The sequence below is a fragment of the Capricornis sumatraensis genome, chromosome 10, assembly GCF_032405125.1.
Source record: "Capricornis sumatraensis isolate serow.1 chromosome 10, serow.2, whole genome shotgun sequence".
NCBI classification, from domain to species: domain Eukaryota; kingdom Metazoa; phylum Chordata; class Mammalia; order Artiodactyla; family Bovidae; genus Capricornis; species Capricornis sumatraensis.
This window is the reverse complement of record NC_091078.1, coordinates 95984497-96012063: the sequence shown is the minus strand read 5'-3', so window position 1 is coordinate 96012063 and position 27567 is coordinate 95984497. Positions and strand designations below refer to the sequence as shown.

The 27567-nt window shown below is 42.5% G+C and overlaps 1 protein-coding gene and 1 pseudogene across 1 annotated transcript in view; both read right to left on the bottom strand.

Annotated features, from left to right (window-relative positions):
- Nucleotides 1-26362, bottom strand: part of IP6K1 (inositol hexakisphosphate kinase 1) — a 36381-nt gene extending 10019 nt beyond the window's left edge. The window contains exons 1-2 of the mRNA XM_068981720.1: nt 26211-26362; nt 6213-6563 (exon numbers count right to left, since the gene is read on the bottom strand). Of these exons, the coding sequence (XP_068837821.1) occupies nt 6213-6435 (223 nt within the window). The 5' untranslated portion in view covers nt 6436-6563; nt 26211-26362. The remainder of the gene's footprint in view (nt 1-6212; nt 6564-26210) is intronic.
- LOC138087263 (aminoacyl tRNA synthase complex-interacting multifunctional protein 2 pseudogene) lies at nt 2242-3237 on the bottom strand (annotated as a pseudogene).
- Nucleotides 26363-27567: the final 1205 nt, after the last annotated feature.

Genomic DNA, 27567 nt, shown 5'->3' with positions numbered 1-27567 from the left:
CCTGTTTTCAATTCTTTGGGGTATATATCTAGGCATGGAATTGCTGGCAATTTCTGTGTTTTAACGTTTTTGAAGAACTGTCAAACTCTATTCTACAGTGTCTATTCTATTTGACATTACCAGCAGTGTTCCTATTTCTCCTTATCTTTGCCACACTTCTAATCTTCCTTTTAACAGCCATTCACTGGGTGAGAGAAGTCTCTCTTGTGGTTTTGATTTGCATTTCTCTAATGACTAGTGATGCTGATTGTCTTTCCATGTTTGTTGGTCATCTGTGTGTCTTCTCTGGAGAAATGTTTATTCAAGTCCTTTGACCACATATGAATAGGGTTGTTTCTTAACTCTTAATTGGCAAAAAAGAGCTAGAGTAGTTTCTTAGAGCACTGAAGTTTTGTCCATTCTTGTTTTTTACCTCAGGGTTTTTGCTTATCCTTGGAAGCTTGGAATATTCTGTCCATTGTCCTTTGCCCACAGCTGTTCCTCATTCTTCAGTCCTTTAAGTCTCCCCAGACACTCCTTCCCCAGTCATCCTATATCAAGGGCTCTGGTTTGGAAGCTTTAGTACTGTCAATTACAGAACCTTACTTATTTTACTCAAAGTACTTAACACAATCTAGAATTGTTTTGTCTATAATTTATTCTTTCTCACATTAGCATGTAGGCTCCATGAAGATATGGGTCTTTTTCATCTTCTACACTAATGAGCACAGGGCCTGGCATCCAGTAGGTGCTCAATAAATACTTGATAAATGAATGAGGCAAGGTTTTGAAAAATGATACAAGGCATTTAGCACTGCAAGCAGTAACACTTGATGACTACAGCTGGTCACATTAAATAAACGAAAATCCCTCTTCAAACCTACTGCCAAAATATAGAATATTATTGGCATTTTTCCTTAGCTGAGTTTTAAAAACACCTGTGGTTCTGGCAATAAAGAAATGTGTATGTGACTGTGAGTTAGAATTAATATATGCATTTTCTAAACCTCTGTGTTGAAAGGGCCTAAAAGCAAAGCCACTCCAGTGGCAATCAGAACATCCAGCACCAAGATCTTGTTTTTTCTATCATTCATACGATACAAGGAAGAAAAGCTTGGTGCAAAACCTGGTTCCTGAATCAGGGCACAAAAAAATACAAGATGAGCCTGGAATATCTCGTGGTAACTGAAAGTAATGAAATAGCCAAAAATGATGAGGGGTGTATGTCAAAAATACACAAGAGCTAATGTTAAGGAGTCCCAGTGACCAAATCTAGAATAATTTGAGGAATAAAATACATACATCCACACTGATAGATAAATGGGGGAGGAGGGACAATTCTTCCATATAGAATTGTAATTTATTTTAACTACTAAGTCTAGAAGAAATGATGGAAAGAGATGTCATCACTAGGCATGCAATTTTGCTGTTGTTCAGTCGCTAAGTCATGTCTGACTCTTTGCTACCCCATGGACTGCAGCATGCCAGGCCTCCCTGTCCCTCACTCTGCAGCTCAGTAATTATCACAGGAAAGAACCACTGATCAATTGGAAAACTAGTATTCTATGAAGCAGGATATCCACAGAGTCCCAAGGTATCTCTCCATATGAAACTCATTCATTACAACAGGAAAAGTCATAATTTTACATTGCAAAAGCCAGGCAGACACCATCTTAACAAAGCAATCAAAGTTAAATCACCAGTAACAAGAAATGGGCCTCCTGACATGATGAACTGAAGAGGACACTGGATCGTTTCTACTGCCCAAAATAGAGAACCTCAATCTAATCACTGGGAAAGAGAAAACAAATCCAAATTTAGGGACAACCTACAAAATAACTACTAGCGCTCTTCAAAAGCATCGAGGTCACGAAAGACAGAGAAAGAGTGAGAAACTGTCCCAGACTGGAGGAGGCCGAGGAGGACTGAATACACTGTGAAATCCTGGACCTGAAAAATGACGGAAGTGAGAAAACAGCCAAAATTTGAATAAAGTGTACAGGTTAGCTAATAGTATTACACCAAGGCTCCTTTCCTGGCTTTGGTAATTATAAACCATGATATGGTTATGTATCTTTTAATGATGCTTTTATTTATTAATACTAGACAGCCAACCTAAATAAAGCCTTTGATTTCAGTATCCAGTAGGTATGAAATAGCAGCATTCTTGAAATCTAAACCCTTTAAAACCAGGTACTAAAATTCACAAGGCACTTAAGGGCAGGGCGTAAAGTGCCAGGTTTTCATGACCTCACCCGTTCCTCACGTTGCTGCCATCGCACGGCAGCCTCCTGTCTGCTGGAGCACAGACCACAGCACAATTTCTGCCACAGTCAGTTCACTCCCAACAAGCCAGGGGCTCTTTCCGAAAGCTGAATTCATGGAGCAGAACTCAGGGGCTTCCCTCTTCTAGCTGAAAAATAGCTCTTCCTACCCAGCTACCAATAAGGGTTACATTTATAGCATTATGCTTCCGGTCAAACAGAGAAAACCAAAAATTGTCTTTATGTTCTCTTCTCCTTCAACGGGATACATCACTGGGACACTGAACTTCATTTGAGTCTTTACCACATTCTTCGGAATTAGAGTAACACCCAGCTGATTCATGACAGGGCTGTTTTTTCGTCTGCTCACCAAAGCACTCACCAATTTTCTGGCATGCTCTCACTGAGTATGTGTGAATGGTAGAGAGGACCCTATAGTGGTCACAGAGCAGCCAGTACAACACAAGCAGGAGAGGGGAGGGGAGGAGAGGGAAGGGGAAGGGAGGGATGGAGAGGGGAGGGATGGGGAGAGGAGGGATGGGGAGGGGAGGGATGGGGAGGGAGGGATGGGGAGGGGAGGGGTGAGGAGGGAGGGATGAGGAGGGAGGGATGGAGAGGGGAAGGATGAGGAGGGGAGGGATGAGGAGGGAGGGATGGAGAGGGGAGGGGTGAGGAGGGGAGGGATGGGGAGGGGACGGGTGGGGAGGGGAGGGGTGAGGAGGGAAGGATAGGAGGGATGAGGAGGGGAGGGATGGGGAGGGAGGGATGAGGAGGGGAGGGATGAAGCTGAGTTTGTGTTGATCAAGATGTCTTTCAGTGCCCTGTAATCCCTTCCAAACACTGAATTTCAGCCCACTGTACTGGAAGCTGAAGCAGTGGGTTCATCAGCTTGGATTAGTTGGTTACATCCAAATCCACTTCTGGCATCTGAATCATCTTGGAGAGAACCATCAACTGCAGCTTTCCATTCACACAGATATTTTCAAATATCATCTTGGTGGAAAAAGTAAAAATAAACCATCATCCTGGCAGAACTCAAGAGGTTGAAGACGCTTCCTGAATCTCACCCAGGGCTGATGGTCTTGCCATGCACACAGGAAAGCCAGTACGGGCATCTCCACGGAGAGGTGAGGTGCACAGTGACAGGGCTTTGCTCGGTACACTGGCATCATGGGAGCATCAGAGCACTTCCGTTACTTTTGCAACTTTTCTGTAATTTTACATTTCAAAATAAAAAGTAAAGGACTTCTCTGGTGGTCTAGTGGTTAAGACTGTGTTTCCACTGAAGGAAACATGGGTTTGATCCCTAGTCAGAGAACTAAGCTCCTCCATGCCCTCAGAGCAGCCAAGAAAAAAGTAAAAACCCTAAGGTATCAGTCTTGGAAATACATGAATTGAACCCACCATATCTTCCATTTTCTTGGGACTTCATTTGACTTAAAAAAAAGAAGAGATCGGTTTCAATTTAATTGTATTTTTGAGAAAGTATATTTACTCTTCCCTAGTGAAAATGCACCCTGAGGAAAGAAAATCAAGCAGATACTAAAGACTTGCTATGGGTTTTAGACTTCTGTTCCCCAAGCTGAGAATTGGCTGGAAGGAAAACCGAACCAATGTATGACTGACAATCCTTCCCTGGGTGGCACCTTGAGATTCTAATTAGTCCAAATTCTGGTGGTTGTGATTTAGAAAACATTTCTCTGCAGCCTGGGGTTCCACTTCATTTTAAAGGATTTTTTTCTTCCCTTAGCATCAGAAGAGCTAACAGGGATTGTAGGTTTTTTTTTTCTGGTTTTGGCATTTTTATAGCAAAAGATTTGGCCATGATGTATTGAGTGTGGATGGGTGGGTGGCTGAAGCTACATTTATAAAGCATTTGTAACTTGTTTCTTAGCCACTGAGAGTCAGCAGTGTATTTGATTCTCGCTTCTCTCTCGTTTTGCAGCGTTAAGAGTATTTATTCTTCCAAATTCAATATGCTTCTGATTCTGTTCTGAAAACAGTAACAAACGAACCGATTCAAAACTGCACAGAGGACTTGAATAGACACTGCTCCAGAGAAGATACACAAATAGCCAATGGCACATCAACCTCATTCATCAGTCATTAAGAAAACAGGTATCCTAATGATGGGATACCACTTCACACCCACTTGGGTGGCTACAAAGTTGTTGCTATTGTTTTTAATGGAAAATAATGGTTTGTAAGGATGTGGAGAAAAAGAAACATTGCTGATAAGAATGTCAAATGGTAGGCTAATACGGAAACCAGTTTGACAGTTCTTCAGAAACGCTAAACACAAAATTACCATATGATCCAGCAATTCCACTCCTAGGTATATACCTGAAAGAACTGAAATCAGGGACTCAAGAAGGTGTTTGTAAGGTAATACTTACAGAAACATTATTCTTAATAGCCAAAAGGTGGAAACAACTCAGGTGTCCATCAACAGATAAACAGATAAATAAAACACAGCATATATTTACAATGGAACAGTATTCAGCCGTAAAAACAAATGAAGTTCCGACACATGATGAACCTTGAAAACATTATGCTAAATGAAATAAGCCAAATCCAAAAGGACAAACATTACATGATTTCACTTGCATGAAATATCTAAAATGGGCAAATTTATAGACAGAAAGCAGATTAGAGGGTACCAGGTGAGGGGAAATGAACTATTTAATGGGTACGGAGATTTTGTTTGAGGTGATGTAAAAGTTCCAGAAATAGATAATGGTAATGGTATACAGCATAGTGAATGTATTTAATGCCACTAAATTAAACACTTAAAAATGGTAAACTTTGCTGTATAATTATACTTTAATTTTTTAAAAAGCTGCATCCACCTTAAAAAATGGTTAAATTTTATGTTATGTATATTTCACAACAATAAAAGAGTGAAGGAAACAAAAGCCAATACCAATATGGACTGTTTTTCCTAAATCGAGGATCTCCCAAGTGAAGCACGGTGCAAACATGACTGAATTCACACCGCTTTGGAAAAGGTAAAAAAACAAAACACAGGAAATGTCCCAGCAGTCCACTGGTTAGCTCAACGCTTTCACTGCAGCGGCCTGGATTCAATCCCTGGTCAGGGAACTAAGATCCCACAAGCCATGCAGCATGGCCAAAATAAAAAGAACACAGAAAACGTAATTTATACATGCACGGATGCGTACTAAGTTGCTTCAGTCGTGTCTGACTCTTCGCGACCCTATGGACCATAGCCCGCCAAGCTCCTCTGTCCATGGGATTCTCCAGGCAAGAATACTGGACTGGGTTGCCGTGCCCTCCTCCAGAGGATCTTCCCGACCCAGGGATCAAACCTGCATCTCTTATGTATCCTGTATTGGCAGGCAGGTTCTTTACCACTAGTGCCGCCTGGGAAGCCTCAACTTATACATGAGGGTCAATAAAAATGTATACACGCAGTGACAAAAATCAGATTGTAAAACAAAGTGACTTAAATTCTGGTATACATTCATGGGGTTCTAGCCTATCAGGTTACATTATAAAGCAGATTATTTTTCCTTTAAAAGTTAGGACCTCCAGGCTCCAGTCCTTCTCTAAACTTCTTACCATCCATTCACCCCCAGCATATACACACAAAAGCTCCACAGCACCTCCTCACCAGCTACCTCATCCCCTGAGCCTGGAGAGCATCCAATTCCTTCTCTGGGAGCAGAGAAGGGCTGCCCTTTCTCTCCTAGATCATCCCAGCCAACAGGGAAACCTCCGAGACAACAGCATGCTCTTCGCCAACGGGACTTAATGCTGTGAATTCTCGGGTATACCAGTTTTCAGGAAATAAAGACCTCGCTGAAGCTTTCAAATTTTGCTTAACAAAGTGACTTAGCCGCACGGAGACAACACAGACCTACAATTGTATCACGTGGCCGACAGAACAAGGAAAACTGGGCTGAGGGCCTATAGCTGCTGCTCTCTCCCAGCTGGCCGGGGACTGACCTTTGTACTCAGGGGTGAACTCCTTCATCTCGGGAGGGAGGGACTCGTAGAAGCGCTGCTCCCGGGAGATGAGGGGCTTGCACACAGTGTGGTCGTCGTAGCGCATCATGCTGCTGTGTCCGCCCACCTGGTGGATGAAGGGCTCCAGGAGGACTCCCCGGTCTCCGGCCCGACTCGCGTTCTTGCCATACTGCCCCACTTCCATGGTTTGACAAACACACATTGCGTTGGGGGCCAGCTGCACACTGAGGGCAGAGGATGTGGCACATGAGCCACGAAAGAAGAGCTGCGCAGAGGGTCCTGGCGGGCTGAAAACCAACGGTCAGAGTCTGCTCAGCTTATTCTTCTCTCCTAACAGAGGGAAGAGAGCAAAGAGGGAATCAAAACACCCGGCAAGCTAGTTTCTCTGGAGTTCTCAGAATATCCGCTCCTGAGGAAGAACAGGGGTTGTGTCTCGCTCCCTGCTATGTGCTCCCAAGAATGACAACACTGTCGGGGAGTGAGCTGGGCTGATCTCTGCTAACGGTGCAACGCTGGTCGCCTCCACCCATCTTTTGTACCATTCTGTCTGGATTTCTCACAACATCCAGTACTGTTAACGGTCTCGCCCTGACTCGAAGAAAGGGTTTGCCTCCGAAATCAGGTCACACGAGATTCCCAACTTTTCTGCTTAAGGTGTCAAGGACCTGGCAGGGAAAGCCATTCCCTCCTGAGTTGTAGAAGCATAAAAAGGTTTTGTTTTCCCCAAAAGGAATGCAGACTTCATATTTCTTCTACTTTAAATCTATGGCCATCAACTTATGACCATGCCAAGCACCAGAGAGCTTCCCTTCCTGTTTGATTCTACACAAACAGCGGGACACGGAAAAGCTCTTTGTACTTAAATAACCTCCTTTTAATGTAAGTTTTCTCTCAAGAAAGTTACTATAGTGCAACACTTAATAATGAGTATATCTTTTAAATTAGGAATGTAGTAGGCAGGCAGGTGGTAGAGCGAAGGGTAGCGAGTTTGGGATCAACAGAGGCAAACTATTATATATGGGATGGATAAACAACCTCTTACTATACAGCACAGGGAACTATACTCAATACCCTGTGATAAACCATAATGGAAAAGAAAATGAAAAATAGCACATATAACTGAGTCACTTGGCTGTACAAAAGAAATTAACATGGTACTGTAAATCAATTATACTTCAATAAACACTGTAAAACTTAAAAGGGAACATAGTAGGCAAGACATCATCTGAAAGCTCAAGACTAAAAGAAAAATATTTATAGAGCAGAAATACGGCTGTACCTGTAAGAGATAAACTGTTAGTTTTTCTGAACCTCCTGATTACGGGCAAAATGAGCTGTGCTGTGCTGTGCTTAGTCGCTAGTCGTGTCTGACTCTTTGCGACCGCATGGACTGTAGCCTGCCAGGCTCCTCTGTCCATGGGGATTCTGCCAGCAAGATACTAAGGTGGGTTGCCACGCCCTCCCCTCCAGGGGATCTTCCTAACCCAGGGATCGAAGCCAGGTCTCCCGCACTGGAGGTGAATTCTTCACTTTCTGAGCTACCAGGGAGGCAAAATCAGCTATATAATAACACTGCTGCAAAATGCAAAATCTTCTTTACTCCAAAGCTGCCCAGGAAACTGTGTGTTATCAACACCATTCCCACTCCCCCAAACGGATCAGCATCCCTTTAAAGACATTCGTTTTAAGCTCTCCTTCAGGATACGGCTCAGACTCCATGCTCTTCAACCAAGAGCTTGACGCACACCTCTGTCTCCTGTGGCATCCTGTGTCAACTCTACAGCAGCAATACATTCACTGTCCTGTCATCTATTTTGTCATCTGTCACCATCACCAAACCATTCTCTCTTATTAACTCCATCTCGGGTTCAAGGCAGTTCCTGGCATAGAGCAGTGCTCACCCAAAAAAAAGAAAAGCTTGTTAAAATGAATTAAATAATCTGAGGAAGAGGACCACAGTGAGTAAAAGCACAACTATATGCAAACAAAACATGAAAGGAGAGTGGCAGTGCTTAGGACACGAATCAACTGCAGAAGGCTCTCCTCAGGGTTCCTGTAGGTGCCCCTGTGGCAGCAGACTTCAGGTAGCAATGCCAAGTGCTTCCCGCCCTGCCTCCTCCCCTTCACCCTGGGATGGCCTCTGATCGCAGATGGGATACCAAGAAGGTGCTGTGCTATCTAGCCGGTGTCAGTGGGTACCTGGTTTAGGAGAGGGAGTCAACAGTGCCAAGTGCCCCAGAGGAGTTAGGCATTAGGGCCATTCCCCTGGACTCTGAGTTCAACATTCTGCAGTCTTTTCTGGGATCCTCTGCCGCCTCCACAGGACAGGAAGTCCAATCAGATCTGGACTTCTGATGTTTTGTTTCCACAGGATGTCTACAGAAAGTCATGGTACTGTTTCTGGGTCTGAAATACTTTCTTGGAAGTAAACATGTAAAATATACCATGTTTCTATAGCTCTCTTTGGGCATTTCTTTTTAAATAACCTGGGAACCTGAAAAAGTGGACATACCCACTGGTCTACAAGGTGTAGAGCCTTGTAATGACTTACAAGTAAGAAACTTCAATTTTCCTCATGAAGACATGCCTGCTGCCAACTCTGTGGGAGGAGGTGAAGGGCTTGGGCTTGCCTCGCCTTCTGCGCAGTCCTCAAAGTTCTAGCAAAAGCTCTGACTCATTCTGATAAACAACCAGAGGCTGTTCTTGACGTCTGGGGTCCACCAAGGCCCGCTGAAAAACCTATGCGCTGAGAGCTATGGATGGTGGCGTCTAGCTCCGCTACTCCTTTCCTAACAGAGTCCCAATGTTGTTCACGTACATCGAACAACACTGCTCGAGTGTTGCTCACATTCTTGAGCCAAACCTCAAGGGAACATGAAACTCCATTTAAACTCAGCGAGAATCCTGAACATTACTTCATTTGTTATGAACTGACTTAGGAAAAAGCATGTGACTCTTTTTCCCAATGAGATGAGGGGAAATTGGCCATAGGTTCTCTGCGAACTTATCCTGCTCTTCACACACGAGAAGGGCACCTCCTCTTCCTCAGGTTATTATTCCAATATCTGGACGTGACACCTGAGACTACTCAGCTACCCTGTGACTCTCAAACAAACACCCCTGCCTAGGACAGGGCCAACATGCTGAGCACACAGACCAGGAAGAGGAAATCAGGGCTCCTGAAACTGTCACCCAAGTACTGGGTATCCTGTTATGTAACAAAAATAAGTTTCCCTCTATTCTTTAAGCCAGTCGTATTAAGGTACTCTGTCTCTTGTAATCAAAACCATCCTAAATGAAAGGACAGAAATAGTTGCATCAAAATCCCAAAGTCTCCAGTTAATACACTTTGCACAGTAAGTGGTCGCTAACTGTTTTCTGATGACCACAAGGAGACTTTCAACAAATGATGGACAAGCTCTCTCACTAACGACAAAGGGCACGTTCTCCACGAGCCTCAAAATGAAAACTGTGATTCTCTAATCTTTCCAGTGTCCCTGAAGGCAGAGCATCTGAATTATGTCTGGTCCACAGGGCTGGTACCAAGATACTAAAAAAGAATCTCATTCTCTCACATACAGAAACAAACCTGTCCAAATGTTCAAATAATTAGCTTAGAACTGATTCTACCTTGCTTCAACAGGAGGCAGACCATAAAAGAGATTTATACTCTTGCCAGTTCAGGACCTTACTGATCATTTTTTAACAAATGGATCTAAATATAACATAGAGGGAGGCGGGAGGGGGGTTCAGGATTGGGAATATGTGTACACCCGTGGTGGATTCACGTTGACGTACAGCAAAATCAATACAATATTGTAAAGCAAAAAAAAATAAAGATCAGGAAACTCCAAAAATAAATAAATAAATACAACAGTCAATAAATTGTATTTTCCAGCATGTAGTTACTTCTCGAAGGTTTTCCAGACTGTCCTCTGCAAATACACTGACCTCACTTCAAGTAGTTTATGCCATTTAAGATGTCAACAGCTTCTGCAGTCTTTTCTAGATTTAAGAAACTCCCAGCATGAAGAAAAACTTGTGAATTCTTTAAAAAGCTACAAACTGTCAAAAAATATCACATAACTGAAATCATGAGGAACAATGGTTTCATTCCCATGGGTTGAACTAGAAACAAACAAAAACTCCCTACCAGGATGTTTTTTGTTTTGTAAACAAAACCACCAAAGGCTTCCCCTGGGGAAAACTCTGTATTGATAAACAGTGCTCTTTTCCCCATGTGGTATTTGAGAGATCGTGGCCAAGTCTCAGTTTTCTGTAGAGCTCTGTTCTCATGTAAATGTGTTTCCAAGTTACCAGTCTTGTCTGCTTTCCAGATAACATTCAACAAGGCTTTTCTCTGGAAAGGTGGAATCCCTACAGATATAGACTTCTGTGCTGGCAAGGGTTGGCTTCCTGGATGTCAAGGAAAGCAATGGATTATGCTTAAGCATTACAAAATAGTCACTTTTCCCTCCTATTTTTCTGGCCACCCGGCACAGCATGCAGGACCTTAGCTTCCCAAATAGGGATGGAATCCATGCTCCCTGCAGTGGAAACACGGTGTCTTAACAACTGAACTGCCAGGGAAGATCCACAAAATAGCCACTTCAATTCCATTACTCACGCAGACCCAGGACCCACAGGCGTGGAGGAACTTGAGAGGCAGAAAGCTGGCATTTATTAAAAGCATCTCCAGGACTCAAAGAGGCTCCCACACGTTCCCCAGTCATCCCCATGGCCCTTTGCTATGACTGGCAAACATGCAGAGTGAAAAGCAATGGCAATTAGTATTGAATTCCTATAGCCTAATTTCTTTTAACAGTAACATCTGAAGTGGCATCCACCCAGATTCAGAGTTGAAAGGAAATGTACTATTTTCTTTCCTCTCTATACCTTTTTGTCCTTGGCATAAACAAGGCATTTCTCATTTTGGAGGCATTAAGGACTATGAAAAGAAAGTAACTACAAGGAGGAACATTCTCTGGGTTTTGAGAAGGATCCTAAGGAAATTGTCTTAATCTGTTTCGGCTGCTGTAGCAGAATATCACAGACTGAATGACTTACAAATAACAGAAATTTGTTTTCTTAGTTCCAGAGGATGGTAAATTCGACATCAAGGCAATGACAAATTTGATTGTTTGGTGAGTCACTGTGTCCTCATGTGGTGGAACGGGTGAAAGGGCTCTCTGCGGCCTCTTTTATAAGGGTACTAATCCCATTCATGAGGACTCCATCCTCATGACCTAATCACCCCAAAGTTCCCCTTCCAAGTACCAACACACTGGAAATCAGGTGTCAATATATGAATCTGGAAAACAAACATTCAGTCTAGAGCAGAAATCACGATCAGTGTTTTAAGTTCTGCTGCCACGGTATCTATTCTTTTTCTGATTAGACTTCACCATTTCTGCCATGACTTGGTAGAATATTTTGGCGAGGAAATCTTGTTTTTGTGAAAAGGAGACTTGTTATTTTCTATGAAAATAGTTTGTAACTTTCTGGGTATTAGCATGAAAATTATTTTACTTTAAAATGTTTAAAAATAAGAAAATTCCCTCTGTGGAAACATGATACATTTCTGTATTTAGTAGTAAAGCTCCTTTTTGATGAACACAATCTTAAATAATGAAAATAATCAACAATATTCTCTAATATTCTGCATTAGAGTAGACAAGACCACTTGTGCTGATTACCATGTCATTTTCATTGGGCTGTTTGAACTATGGTCTGAATCAGGCTCTAGAGGAGGCAGGAAAAGTATAGCACCAAGTTAGGCTTTGGTTTGCCAAAACAGATTCTTTGGAAAATGGTTAAGTTTGAGGCTTGGCAAAATCATGTGGTGATTAAAATTACATGAATCCTACCCCCTAAATACCAGATGCAGTTTTAGCCCTTTTTTGTCTTATCAGAAAAGACTGTCTGTGCCCTAATGAAAGGACCACTGATTTGGTTTGCAGGGTTTTCAGTAACAGCTGCATTTTCTTTAACACCGTCGCTAGCCGCACGAGCAGAGCAAAGGTCTAACACTTGAGGATGAGAAGCAGCAGATATTCTTCACAAATGTGGGTGTGGAGTAAGAGGGGCTTAAGTAGCAGCAATGTTCTCCAAATATCCCAGTGATGGATGTTCAGAGAGGAAACAGCTTGTGTGGATCAGTTCTTTCAGATCACTGGCAGCTTATATTAAAATGGTTAAGATTCTGTCAGCTTGTGAATGGACTGCTTCCCCAGGGTTCCATGCTCTGCCTAGGAGTTTGTGCACCACCAGCTATAGAGGTCTCTGTTTCTCCTTCCTTTTCTTTAGAAAGCTCTGGTTCCACATTTTACTGCATAAAATGGGAAGGAGGCTATTTTTTTAAATAACCTGTTGAGATTCTCAAGTTGAATTTTTTTCACTGGTGAACAGCAACACATGGAAATAAATTTGCCCTGTAAAGACATTAGTTAACATTAGTTAGACTGACCTTCTGGTTATAGTAACTAACTTCTTGAACATATAATTGAACTCTGACATAAATTATGTCTCTATTCAAATAAAATAAAGTTTCTCATACTGCTCAAATTAGTATTTTCCTTTTTCAAAGCCAAAGCTGTTGTGAAGTAAAATGATTATAAGGTGTTATTATGGCTTGTAAATTAATAATTGGGATATTTAATTCTATAAAAAAATTAAAATCTGTGAATTGTGGTATATTCATACAGAATACTACAGCGAAATGAAAAAGAACCAACTATACTGCCAAACACAGCATAGAAGAATCTCAAAGGTGTGATGTAGCAAGAAAGAGTCTAGATACAAAAGAGGCCATGTGCTGTGATTCTATACATATATGAAATTCAAAATGATCATGAAAATCACAACAGTGGTTTCTCTGGGAAAATACTAATTGAGAAGGGGCATGAAGGTAGAGGTGACAAAGATGAGCACTTAACATATGCACTCAGCTGTGTGCCTAGATTTCTGAACTTTACTCTAAGTCAGAACTTAAAAGGGAAAAAAGAAAAAGAAGAGTAGTCCTCTACACCAGCAGATACATTAGAAAATGGAAACTATTTAAATATATTCCATTTACAACAGCAACCAAAACTATATAAAGTACTTATCAATCTTTAAAAAGAATTACAGATCAATAATAAAACTTTACTGAAGGACCTAAAAGAAGATATAAATACTCCATATTCATGGGGTGTGGGGCTCAATAGTGAAATGCAATGCAATTTCAATAAAAATTCCAAGAGAGTTTTTTGACAAACTTGACAATCTGACTTTATATTCACATGGAGGAGTAAAGACCAAGTAATGTCGTTAGACAGCAATGTCAAAGAGTAATGAGAGATGATCTGCTCTCCCCAATAGCAAAGCTCCTTATGAAATTATGGCAATTAAGACAGTGTGATATTTTGCAAAGAGAGGCAAAAAAATCTTAGGCTCAGACGTGAGAGTGGATGTGTGTATCTGAAGTAGCATTTACATACCCATTTAATCAATTGAAAAAGATGATATAATCTCATAACAGGCTACACACAGATGAAATTCTACCCTTACCTCCAACTATACTCCAAAATAAATTCCCAACATACAAATGTGCAAAATAAAACCTGAAGGTAATTAGAAAAAAATTTAAATGCCTTTTGACAATAGATTAAGTAAAATTCCATAAGACATAAAGCACACAGACTACAGCAGGAAACACTGATGAATAAGACCACATTAAAAAAATGTTAATTGAAACAGCTTTTATTGAAGTATAGTTTACAAACCATAAAATTCACTGAAGTGTACAATACAATGATGGTTAGTAAATTTACAGAGTTGTACAATCCCCACAACCTAATTTTATAGTATTTCTATCACTCCAAAAGACCCCTCATACCTACTCACAATTGCCCCATTCCTACCACCAGCCACAATAAAATTAGTCTTTTTTGTATAAGAGAATCATAAGTAAAGATAAAAGTCAGATAAAGAACACATATTTGTAATATTGATAATTATCAAGAAAATCAGTAAACAATATATGAAGAATTCCTATAAATAAAAGTGGAAGAAAATAACAGGATGGAAAACAGATGAGGCTCAGTGGCTAATAAACATGTGATTAAATGCCCCTCTTCACAAATACTAGAGAAATGCAAACTTAAACAGGAAATGATTTCAATTCTGTAAGACTGGAAAAAGTAAAAGGTATAAACATCCCAAGCACTGGCCAGCCAGGGAGAAAGGGCTTCTCTCTTATGATGATGACGGCAACACAAAACCAAAGTTGTGTGCACTCCACAACCCAGCATGCACCCAAGAGACAGGTTCAAAAACGTTCACTGCAGCACTCTGCTGCCACAGAAAGACGGGCAATGACCGAACGGTCCATCAGTGGAAGAATGGGTAAATGAATGCGTGTCTTCATGAACTGTACAGTCCCGAATTAATAATCCACATGTGTCAACATGAATACATTTCAAAACAAATTGGAAAAAGCATGTTTGGAAATATTTCTAGTATGCCATCATTGTAAATTTTTAATACATAAAACACCATACATGAATTTATGGACACATATATGTATTAACAAGAACAATGATGTGAAATGGAAGAATGTGCACCAACTTTACGGGAGGAAAGGAAAGGAGACTGGTTATCTAGGAAGAAAAGAGAACTTCAGCTCTTTTAGTAATTTTTAATTTCTTTTTTAAAAAGTCTGAAACAAATATGGTAAAATGTTAACATTTTCTAATCTCTGTGCCCAGTACACTAGTATCATTCTCTGAACTTGTATATCTTTAAATAAAACAAAAAGCCTTCACAGTGTTAAAAGCCTGATGTTAATACAGTAACATGACAGAAAAATGACAGAACATGCTAGCAATGGTTCCAACGTAGGGTATGAATATCTGGAATTGAGTGAAGTGAAAAAAGTTGCTTAGTCGTGTCCAACTCTTTGCAACCCCCATGGACTAGAGAGTCCATGGAATTCTCCAGGCCAGAATAGTGGAGTGGGTAGCCTTTCCGTTCTCCAGGCGATCTTCCAGACTCAGGAATCAAACCGGGGTCTCCTGCATCGCAGGCAGATTCTTTACTGACTGAGCTATGAGGAAAGCCCTAACTGGACAGAAAACATTAGAACTCCTTGATCTGTCTTCCTCACTTGGCCGTCAAGCACCACATTCTCCTCATTCTCCTGGTACTCAATCTACTCTGCTGGTTCTTTCTCTTCTTCCCACACTTTTAATGCTGGAGGCCTCGGGGCTCAGTCCTTGGTCCTACTTTGTTTTTAGCTACATTTTCAGTTCAGTCCTCTTTCTGGAACACCAAATTCATATAACTGACTGCCTATTTGATCTAGGAAGTTTAAATTTAACATTGCCAAGATAGAACTCATCTCCCCAAAGCCCCCAGAACCTCTCCACCTGCAGTCTTACTCATCCCAGCTCCATCTTTACAGCTGCTCTCACAAAAATCCTGACAGTCGTTCCTGATTCCTCTTTCTCTCAACCCCCACTGCAGTAGGCTATCATGTAGCCCTACTGAATCTACCTTCAGAACATGTCCAGATCCAGCTACTCACCATCTCCAGTGCTACCACCTGGTTTGATCACCAACATCTCCCACCTCCTCACTGGTGTTCCAGCTTCCATCATGGCCCTCCTGCAGCCTGTTCTCAACACAGCAGCCAGGGGCTCTGTTAAACTGAGAGTCAGACCATGTGACTTCTCTGTTCAAAACCCTGCAATGGCTCCTGTTTCCCCTAAGGCCTTGCCATAACCTTCAAGTTCTGCATTCCTCCCCACCCCCATTTTCCCTCTGATCTGATTCCTACCCCCCTCCCCTTTGCTTATTACCTCACTCTAAGTCACACTGGCTAGACACACAGGGAGATTCCTACTCTGGGGTCTCTGCACCAGCCATTCCTTCTGTCTGGACCATTCCTCCCCCAGATATCCAGGTGGCTAACTCCCTCACCTCCTTTGCTCAAATCTCTCCATAAGGTTTCCCCTAACCTCCCTAAGTTTAAACTGCAAACCCATCTGGATGTTCCATCTTCCTTACTCTGCTCTTTTTCTTTTTTTCAAGGCATGTTCTCTGTTTTATTTATTGATAATGTCTACAGTTTATTATTTTTATTATAACGATGTCAGATCCATGAAGAAAAGCATATTTTTTCACTATATGTTATTCAAAATGTCCGGCATGTGGTAGAGACACAATAAAAAGAGATGTATGCATATGATGTGTATAACAGATGTGTACAGCAGTAAAAGTACATGGCATATGAAAAATGTTCATGACGGGACAAGATTTTTCTTTCTTTCTTTTTTTGTTTACTATTAGGATTGTTAAGTCAAAAAAGTTTACAGATTTCTAACCTAGGGCTTCCAAAACCAGAACAAAGAGTTAACTTGGCTTTACAGAGAAGAAAGTACGATAACCAAAGGATAGAATTCCAAACCAAAGAAAGAGAACGTAAAATTCTGTTCTGACTCTAAAAAGAGTTGATATATGAAAAAGGAGCTTTAAAGGTACCTGGATAAAAATGGCAACTAACAGAAACTAAGCAAGATATGTAAGAAAAAAGAAGATAGCCTATGAGGAAGATGATAAGATCATTTTTATTACTAATACAAAACAGAAACAAGGGGTGAAAAATCAGACAAAAATACAGAAAATCTCAATTATAAAGAATAAACCATCTCAAAGAACTTAAACTAAATTTAGGAGATACAACTAGGTTTGCTTGGTTTAATTTAACAACACAGTAAGCCTAGAAAGCGGCAATGAATAAAAGCCTTGGCAAAGACAGAGAAATTCCAATTAGATATGGTGGAGAATAAGGTCCAAACTATTTTAAGAACTAGGAAGGCATTGTCTTCACAGAAAGAGAAAGACAATACCTGGTCACCAAGTTTGTCCAAGTTTGTTAGCTGGGTGGGCACAGACACTCCAAAATGCAGATCAGCAGAGTGCATTCTAAGGAGCTGGTTTAGAGTTGGTAATTTTGTGGACAATGTATTTTTACAGCCTCAGACTAATCACCTGAGTTTGGTATGCAATCTTTTTGTATAAAGAAGTATCCTTGGTACCTTCACACTGCACAGGTATATTTATAAATTTCCTCATATTTTCATTAAAACTGGTTTAGAAATCCAATATTTCTACTTCTAAAACTAAATATACTCAAGCACTGAAAGTATAATGCCAAAGTATCATGCCCTTAAAACAAAGCATATGAAATGTATTTAGTCTTTTAAAAGTCTATAAAAAGTAATTTAAACTTGGTAATGCAAGAATGCTAAGTAAAATTTTGGCAATAATTCAATAATTTATCTTTGGTTTGTTTTTTACTCTTCAAGGGAAAAACAGCAAACTTAGTCAACTGAAAAGAACACAATGGACAGATACGTCACTCTCACAGAAAAGAACAACATATAAACCTCTAGTTGCATAGCTCTGGACTTTATGAAAACTCATTTCTAACTATTTCAGAAATAAAAAGCTGATGCGGACTCTAAGAGGAAAAGATACTCTCAAATACTTTCAAATTCAAGGACAAAAAAAACTACAGCTGAAAACTAACATGAAAGCATATTTGTTCTCTAAAGCATATAATCAAGGGAAACTAATATTTTCTTAAATCCAAGTCAATTCTTGCTTTTATTAATATGTATAGGACTTCCCCGGTGGCTCAGACAGTAAAGCGTCTGTCTACAATGCGGGAGTACCCGGGTTCGATCCGTGGGTCGGGAAGATCCCCTGGAGAAGGAAATGGCAATCCACTCCAGTACTATTGCCTGGAAAATCCCATGGACAGAGGAGCCTGGTAGGCTACAGTCCATGGGGTCACAAAGAGTCGGACACGACTGAGCGACTTCACTTTCACTCACTTTCATGGGACTGTAGGGGGCTTCCCACGTGGCTCAGTGGGTAAAGAATCCATCCGCCTGCAATGCAGGAGACACAGGCAGAGGCAAGTTCGAGCCTCGGGTCGGGAAGATCCCCTGGAGGAGGGCATGGCAACCCATTTTAGTATTCTTGCCTGGAGAATCCCATGGACAGAGGAGCCTGGTGGGCTACGGTCCACATGGTCGCAAACAGTCAGACACGACTAAAGTGACCGACCACACACACGTGAGACTGTAGCTGCTGATAAGATTAGTTATACTTATGAGGGTGAAAGAAACAGTCCTTCCTTCCTTCGCACCCCAAGAACTGTTTCAAGCAGATGCTCACAAACCTCACCTCTGAGGAAGACAGAAACATAGAGAACATTCTTGAGGTAAATATAGCTGCCAACCTGATTGCCCTTCCAATCTACCAGGGACTGGGACATCCCTCACCTAGAAACCAGAAATATGTGCAAAGACCTAGCGCAATCTGGGAGGTCGGAAATAAGGGGAAGGGAAAAAGAGGCTTAGGTATCCATTTTGTTTATCCTCAGAAAAGACGTTGCTTAGACATCTGGGTCCTATCCAGAAGCAAGGGACCCAGTGGCACCCTTCTGAAGATACCAGGCTGAGAGTAAACAGGTTGAATTCCACTTTATATACACACACACGTATATATACACACACATACACACACAAATACTTGTGCTTAGTCACGCAGTCATGTCTGATTCTTGGTGGTCCCATGGACTGTAGCCTGCCAGGCTGCTCTGTCCATGGGATTTCCAAGGCAGGAACACTGGACTGGGTTGCCATGCCCTCCTCCACGGGGTCTTCCCAAGCCAGGGACTGAACCCGAGTCGCCTGTGTCTCCTGTATTGGCAGGTTCTTTACCACTGAGTCATCAAAACAAATTCTTTTGCTTTTTTTTTTTCATTTTGTTTTGTTTTCTTGGGCCGGGCCATGTGGCATGAGAGATCTTAATTCCCCGACCAGGGATCGAACTCATGCCCTCTGCAGTGAAAGTGCAGTTTTAACCACTGGACTGCCAGGGAAGTCCCCCCAGAGCCAAATTATTTGAATGTACTGTTACTGGCCTCACGGGTCTCTTAAAAAAGAAATTCCTTCTCTTTTATCCACTTAGTTATTCAAAAAAAAGGAAAAAAAGCCATGAAGACCAGGGATTATAGATTCCAATCAAACGAGGAATATTACATACTGGTTCTCTCTTTGAACAAACTATAAAAAATACAGTAAACTAAAAATAAAAGATACTTCAAAATTTTACTAGAAGGCTCTCTTAAAGAAGCAGTATTTAAAGAGTAATTTTCTCGCTTCAGCCAACTCCCACGTGAAAGCTTCACTCTTCTTAAATATCCACCTTACCTTCCATCCAGAAAATAGCTAAAAAGCAACTCCATAAGAATCAGTGTTATTCTTGAGGAGATTTGAGATGCTTTAAAAGAGGATGCTGATAACCAACTTCTTGGCTGTAAAGAAGTCAACGAAACAGAACTCAATCTGCCCAGCATGCGTATGAACATGCAGTGTAGAAATGACCTCAATGGGACAGGCTGTTAGGGATGAATACTCATCACCAAAAGCACTGCTCACTGCTCCCAGAAATTAAAATCTAGAACACTTAGCTAGGACCCTCTGGTTGGTACTAGTTTTCAAACAGCACCCATGGAAGATTATCGAGTCAAGCTTTTTTTAAAAACATAAAAAAGTTGCATATGAATTAAAATTAATTCACATGTCTAACTTTTTTTTTTAGGTAGCAAAATACCAGCCACATGACCAACGGTCTAAAGAGGCAGTATCAACTGTGGTAACTGAGCTTGGTTACTTACAAAGGCGCAAATCACCATGGCCAGGCTCCACAAAGAGATGCAGGATGAACCCTGTGGATGACTAAGAAGCCTGCTGCTGCTGCTGCTGCTGCTGAGTTGCGTCAGTCATGTCCGACTCCGTGCGACCCCACAGACGGAAGCCCACCAGGCTCCTCTGTCCCTGGGATTCTCCAGGCAAGAGTACTGGAGTGGGTTGCCAATTCCTTCTCCAATGCATGAAAGTGAAAAGTGAAAGTGAAGTCGCTCAGTCGTGTCCGACTCTTAGCGACCCCATGGACTGTAGCCTACGAGGCTCCTCCATCCATGGGATTTCCCAGGCAAGAGTACTGGAGTGGGGTGCCATTGCCTTCTCCGAAGAAGCCTCCTAACCTGCATCAATTAACAGAAACCCAGGATCGTGACAAGTAACTGAAGCTGTTAAAGCAAACAGACTCCCTCAATCTAGAAGCTCGCGTCTACCTGCAATAGTTCCTAAGTATTCCAACTTCCCACTTCAACAGAATGCCCATTCGTTTCTGACTTAGCATGGGTATATCTGGAAATCTGGCAAAAAAAACATAAAATGAGGCTTCGAGCTGAGAATTACAAGGAGGAGCAATAACAACACTGGGCCCAGAGTCCATAGAACTGTTCAACTTTCTCCTGAACAGTGTCCGTGTGATGTAGTCTGGGGGTCAGGGAAACGCTACTTGTGGATATTTACCACCGAGAAATGAAAACAGGTACACATACAGACTTGTGTGAGGACATTTATTACATCTTTACTCGTAAGAGCCCAAAACTAGAAACCACCCAAATGTCTAGCAGCACAAAATATGGCCATAAAAAGGAATACTGCTCAGCAATAAAAAAGGAAGACACCATAACAGATGAATCTCAGAAACATCATACTAAGCAAAGGAAACGAGATACGAAAGAAAATATAACCAATTTCCAGTACTCACAGTAGTTATGTTCTATAAAGTCACTGCAAACAAAAAAAAGAGTTAGTGAATACTGAGCTGCTGCTCCTAGAGGAAACGGAGTTCTCTGACCCTCTGGTCACAGCACTTCCACCAATCAACTTTTAATCCTTCAGAGCTATACACATATAGTATATAACCTTGTATGTATATTACTGTTTAAAGATACTTTATTAAATACATAGTTGACTCATTAACACTGAACTCTCAGCCAACTGCACTATAACTCAGACCTGAACAAACCTTACCTAACACATGTATTTTGTTCATAAGGCATTTCACATCCTTCTTATACTTAAGATTAGATAGCACTCCAGCACTGGTTACTTGGGAGCCATTTTAACCAGCAAAATTATCCATAAAAAACACAAAAATATGAAAAATCATGCCACTAAACAGACTATGAAAAGAACACCTGTTTACAGAGCGACTATCCCCTATTTCTCAAAAATTCACTTTACGCCACTGTGTTTTTATGACAGACAGACATTAGTACTGCTTTCACTAACCAAAACAGATCCAAAGAGCATTTTCACCTCTATGGAAAGGCAGCAAGTGAAAACAGCGTTCAGTATTTGTTTTGCAGGGAGTCATCACAGAGGCAGAGTGCGCCCAGAGCGGCGAGAGTGGCACTGCCAAGCTCCCTTCCCGGGAACTACACTCAGCAGCTCAAGCTGCCACAGCTCTGAACTGTCGGTGAGCATCTGTGCGTTGTCTTGATTTATACTGTACGTCCGTTAGCAAGATGAGTCCTCAGGTAATTGTTTTTTCACTTTATGTCATTTTGGCTCACAAAAGGTTGCACAGGAGCACTCTACATTCATCCGAAAGCACTCTACTTTCACCTGAAATCAAGGCAAATCTGTACTACAGCTGAAACGAGGCAGCAGAGTGGCACCTTGCTCCCCTTCAGCTTCCCCAATTTACTGCCAGCTAGCCCCTGATGTAAATACATCATTTACCAACCCAGAAGTTTTTAATACAGTGTTGACTGCAACAAGGTACCAATTAGGGTGTCCTGCAGGATCTCATTTTTGTAAAACTTACAAAAAAATCACCTGAAGAAATATGGTCAAACAGTAAAACACTAACAGTGAAATTATGGATGGTCCTGTTTTTATTTCTTGTTATTCATATATTTTTTAAAAATTAGTGAGTATACATTACTGATAACTTATTTTTTATAACAGCTTCAAGATATAATTCACACAGCATACAAGTCACCCGTTTAAAGTGTACAATTCATGGGACTTCCCTGGTGGTACAGTGGTTAGGACTCTGTGCTTCCACCACAGGGAGCACGGGTTCAATCCCTGACCAGGGAACTAAGACCCACCATGCCACACGGCATGGCCAAAAAAAATAAAATAAGAAATACAGTGTACAATCCAAGGGCTTTTAGTATATCAAAGTTATGTGTAACCATCACTACAGTTTCAGAACATACTCATCACGTCTCATCTCGCCCTAAGCAACCACTCATCTACTTCCGATCTCTGTAGGTTTGCCTCATCCGGATATGTTTTATAAATGAAATCATATATGACCTTTTGTGTCTGGCTTCTTTCACTTAGCGTAACGTTTCCCAGGTTCAGTCATGTTGAAGTGTATTTTGGAACCTCACTCCTTTTTATTGCTAACTGATATTCCACTGTATATATAAAATATGTACAGACCATGTTTTATTGATCCAGTATCAGTTGATAAACATTTGGGTCATTTCCCGTTTTGGTTATTATGAATAATACTGCTATAAACACTCATATATAGGTTTTCGCTTGTACATGTTTTCATTTTCCTTGGGTAGATAACTAGGAGTGGAACTGCTGGTAACTCTAACCATTTGAAGAACTACCAGACTATTTTCCAAAGTGACTGCATCATTTTACATTCTCACAAGCTGAGTTTATAAGGACCAACAGTTCTCATTATTTAACTTTTTGATTACAGAGTAAGTTGCTTAGTTCATTCAATCAAAACAGGCTCAGATTTTTATGGTCTTCAAGGTACTCTTATTTCCTGACATCAAAATTTAGATTTGAAAAAAGTCCAGTCCTAGGCCTGCTCACCTTCTGGAAAATGAAGGGACAGGAACAAATGAGCTAAATCCCCACCCACAAATAAAAACTTTTGCAGAAGAGATGGGATTTTCTAAGCATTCAAAAAAACAAAGTCTCTATCAGGGATCCAGCACTGAAATGAACATATGTTCCCATCAAAACTCATTTGCAATGCCTCTTCCATAAACCCAACTTCAAACTGTAATAGCAGCAAACATGAATGAGAGTCTCAATCTATCACCTCTTATAAAAGAACCAAGACTGCTTAGGTTTTCCCACACAGAATTCGTTGCTTAAATCCTGCTGTAGTACAGGAAGAGAAATGAAATCTGATTTAAGATCAGGGCAAAAGCACAGACCTACTGGTGCAAACATACAAAATGCCTCTCTGCTCCAAGCCAGAGACAGCTCTACCTGGCTTTCCCCAGCTCTACCCATCACTGCTCCTTACAGCTTCAGGGCAGCACTGGGAGGACAAGCAGCACATACTACTGACACATTTACAGAAGCCCAAGGCAGCAGTGAGAAGAACCAACCAGGAAGAGAGACTAAAAATCCCAATGCTGTGCTCACCCAACACGTTTTCCGAGAGTCAAACGTAGCCAGGAAGAGGGATGACCACACAGCCATTTCTGAGACGCAGAATTACTTTCTATTGTTGGGCTTCAGTTTCTGCACTACATGCAAGTTCTGCCTCTTATAGAATGATGGGCCTCTGTGCGGTGCTAGAGTGCAAGCCCTCCGGGCAGTCAGGATGAGGAGATCCACGGTGAAAGTCTCATTTCTACCTGCCTATTCCCTCCAATTCCCTGTTTAATTAGAGGGTGTTCCAACTCAGGAACATTTAGCACATTTTTGTGAACATTTAGTTCTCATCTACTACATGCAAATACAAGAAGACACAAAACTACAATCTCTGCAGGAAAGGGGTTAGGTCTAATCAGAAAAAAAGCTATTCTTAAAAGAGTCTATACTGTATTATTGTTTTTAATAAGGGCAATAATACCACTGCAGTTCAGAGGGAGTAGAGTATTCCCAAAGACAGGAATGTTTTGGGGAGTGTTTCATAAAGGAGGTAGGAAGGACCTGAGCTGGACTTGAGTAAAGAGAAGTGAAACTGAAGGCAAAGGGTATCCCCAAGAAGGGCAAAAGGAAATGGACTAGCTGGCAACAGGATCTGTGTAAGAAAATATCACACGTGCAGCGATTACCAAACCATTCAGGTGGTGAGGATTAGGACAAACCTGGGAGAGGTGGGTTGGGACCAGCTGGGCAGCAGCACCGAAAATGCCACATTAGGACATCAAATCTCATCCCATATGCCTGAGCAGTTTTGACTCATTAAGTCTGTTGCTCATAACAGTTTAACATGCTGACATTTACAGATGAATTATGTACATGCAAAGTTAAAGTAGATGGAAGGTCTGCTATTCTAACATCCCTACTTATTTGCATTTAAAAATGCCCAGCATAGATGTACTGCTATAAGCTATCTCTGAGTAACAAAATAGGCTTAATCAAGCAAGCACGATCTAATACTCCTAAGTATTCACAAGGCAATAAAGCATTAAGAAAAGGCAAACAAAGTTCTTGGCTATTCTGTAACTTCCTTGGGGCAACAGTTCTAACACAGAGTTAGACCGCGAATGGACTGTAATGGACCCCTGAACCTAAAACTGCATGCAAAAGTTACAGTAGTTAAGTAGACTAAGGAAGAGATTTGTTCTCTTTCTACATCTCAAAGATAACTGAAACAGACTAAGAGCCTAATTTATGGTTATTTTTCACAGAAAACAGCAACCCTGTGGCAGCCTTAACTTTCTAAAGGAAGTGTTAATCAGAGGGGAGTTGGGGGGAAGTTAGCTTGAGGCCATTTTGAGAAGCTCCTAATATTTTCGCGTCTTCCTTCCTTGTAAAGAACCACCCAAGGAACTGGTTTCACCAAAATGAAAATTCATTCAAGATTCAAAAACTGGCCCAAGGGAGGGTAATGAAATGTCTAAAGACTACTCACTCAACTTCTCTCTCTCCTTACAAGGCAAACAGCAACAGGCCACTAGCTGCCTCTGGTTTCAGCATCTTCTCCAAGAGCATTTCCTGACCAAACGGATAGTTTCTTGCAAAATTAAACATTCTGAGGTGATAAGATCCTGACACAAGCACACAAAGTAGTTTCAGGCAGGCTTTCTGTATGAGCACAGACAGAAGCCTGTGCTGAGAAGCCAAGGGACCAAAGGCAAACAAATGTTTTCTGGAGCCCTCAGCACATTAGGACATCAAATCTCATCCCATATGCAGCGGTTTCCTAGACCTGCACACCTTATGCGGCGTCTCTAACCCTCCTACCCTCACAAAAGAAGAGGTCCTGGAAGTCTGTTTCATTGGGCAAGATATATTTACTCTGTTAAAAGTTAATTTGGCATTCACCAGACAAAAAGAAGTTTCATTTCTTTTTCTGATTCTAATACCCTCTTACATTTCTTTTGTCTCCTTGACTACACTTGGCAGATTATCTTTTTAGGAGATAAAACCAATCAAGTTAGCACCAATACTCACTTTCTCCCAGAGCCAAAAGAGGAAGCCCTTACCACCACTCCAAAAAGTGGTGATTCAGAACAACAACAACAAAATATATATGTCCCAAACCAAAATTCGGGCATCAGGGACATCTGATCAGGCCCTTCAGGAAGAAGCAAACGGTGAGCTCCGAGGAGTCCAAGAGGCAGGCGCCGGGCAGAGGGGCCTTCGCCTGGTCTGAATCACAAGGGCTGTCACACTGGCCGGCCTGCTTTGCAGGGGCTTTCGACTGGTTGACCTAGTCTTAGTCTCAATCAGTCTGAAAGTCACTCGCAGGAGCGACATCTAAGAAAATAGTACGTGTATTTCTCACCTGGGAACAACACAAGACCCCGGAGAGCATCAAGCTGGCACTGGACACGTTTCAGCGCTGCGGGTCAATGGAGCCCAGGGCTTCAGTCACAGAAACTAGTTTCCCGCTACCCCGCCGGCCAGCCCTCAGGCGCGGGGCTTTCGGACCTCTACCCCGAGGCCGTCCTGCGACCTCGGCACCAGTATCGAGGAGACTTCACGGGCGGCCGATGAGGACGCTCAAGCGATGCTCAACCGATGCCCCTGCCCTGCGCGGGCCAGCTCCAACCCCGCGCCCGCCGCCGCCCGCCCCGCGGCGTCAGGCCGGTCTTTCGGCCCGGCTCCTGTCACTCACCGGCCCGACCCGGGCAGCGGGCGCCCACGGCTCCCCACGGGAGCTGGGCCCCCCAGGCCTCCAGGTTTCGGCCCGCCCCCTGGCAGGCAGCGCAGGTGGCTGAGATCCACAGGAGCGGCCCCGCACCGGCCGCTCGGTCCAGCTCCCGGCGCTGCCCACTAGGTACGGATCAACAACAAGATGGCGGCCAGCCGAGGGGGCGGGGGCCGGGCGTCATAGTAACCAGGACGGCAAAGAACCCGCCCCCAGCTTAGAATACTCCCAATCAACAGCCTCTTTGCCCTACGCCCAGTGTAGTGCCTCCCGATGACAGGTTGGCCGCCCTGTCAGTCAGAGCCTGCCTCTCGCGGCCCAAGCCGAATGCTTCAGCACGTGACTGTGACGGCACGGATTGGCGCATGCGCGCCGTTCCCGGAGTTGCTGGAGGCAAAGCTTTTGCTAGCTACTCAGGAGGCCGTAGCGCCCTTGGCATCCGTGAGTGCTCGGCTTCTAAGCGGAGCCGACAGCGTCTTCTCACGCACGCGTGCACACTTAGGGAATGTCTGCTGTATGCTTTTTTGGGTCCCTCACTACTGAGGAAACTGAGGCTCAGTGTGGGGAGGCTGGGCCAAGGTTACGCCACCTCTGGAAATGCGAGCACGGAGTTTCGCTCCTCCTCTTACTGGCTCCTGTGTATAATGCCCTCTTTCCAGTGGATTCCCTAGCTTTGCCCTTCATCAGCCTTTTGTGCCCCAGCAGTCTCTGGCCTGTTATCACGTTTGTCCTTCTGCCTGGAGTTCAGTCCCCAGCAGAAGCCCTGGCACATAACAGGCACTCTTATTCCTGCCCTAGGGTGGGCATCTTGTCTCCAACTCTTCTAACAACATCTTTTGTCTTGGACTGTCATGGTCTGCCACCAAGCGCAACTTATGAGCCTTGGGAAGACTGTTACCTTGGGCTTGGCATCAAATGTAATCACACAGCCTGACTCACAAGTGACCTGACTAGCTAGCTTTGTGACTTTTGAGGCTTGCTTGTTCTATCTGTGAAATGAGGATAAAAATCAAGCTCCATAGAGATGAGCGCTTAATGAGCCCTTAGAGCATTCTAAGTGCTCAGCAAAAGTCTGCCCGCAGCTGCTTCCTATAACATCCTGCTGTCAAACTGCTGTCCCTGAGGCCAGCTCTAACACCCTCACTTCATTGGAAACACCAGGAAGCATATTTTTCCCACAGAAGGCTCTCGACTTCTTCCTCTCCCTGGGGCACTGTAACTGGTTCAGGAAGGGAGTGAAGTGAAGTCGCTCAGTCGTGTCTGACTCTTTGCGACCCCATAGACTGTAGCCTATCAGGCTCCTCTGTCCATGGGATTTTCCAGG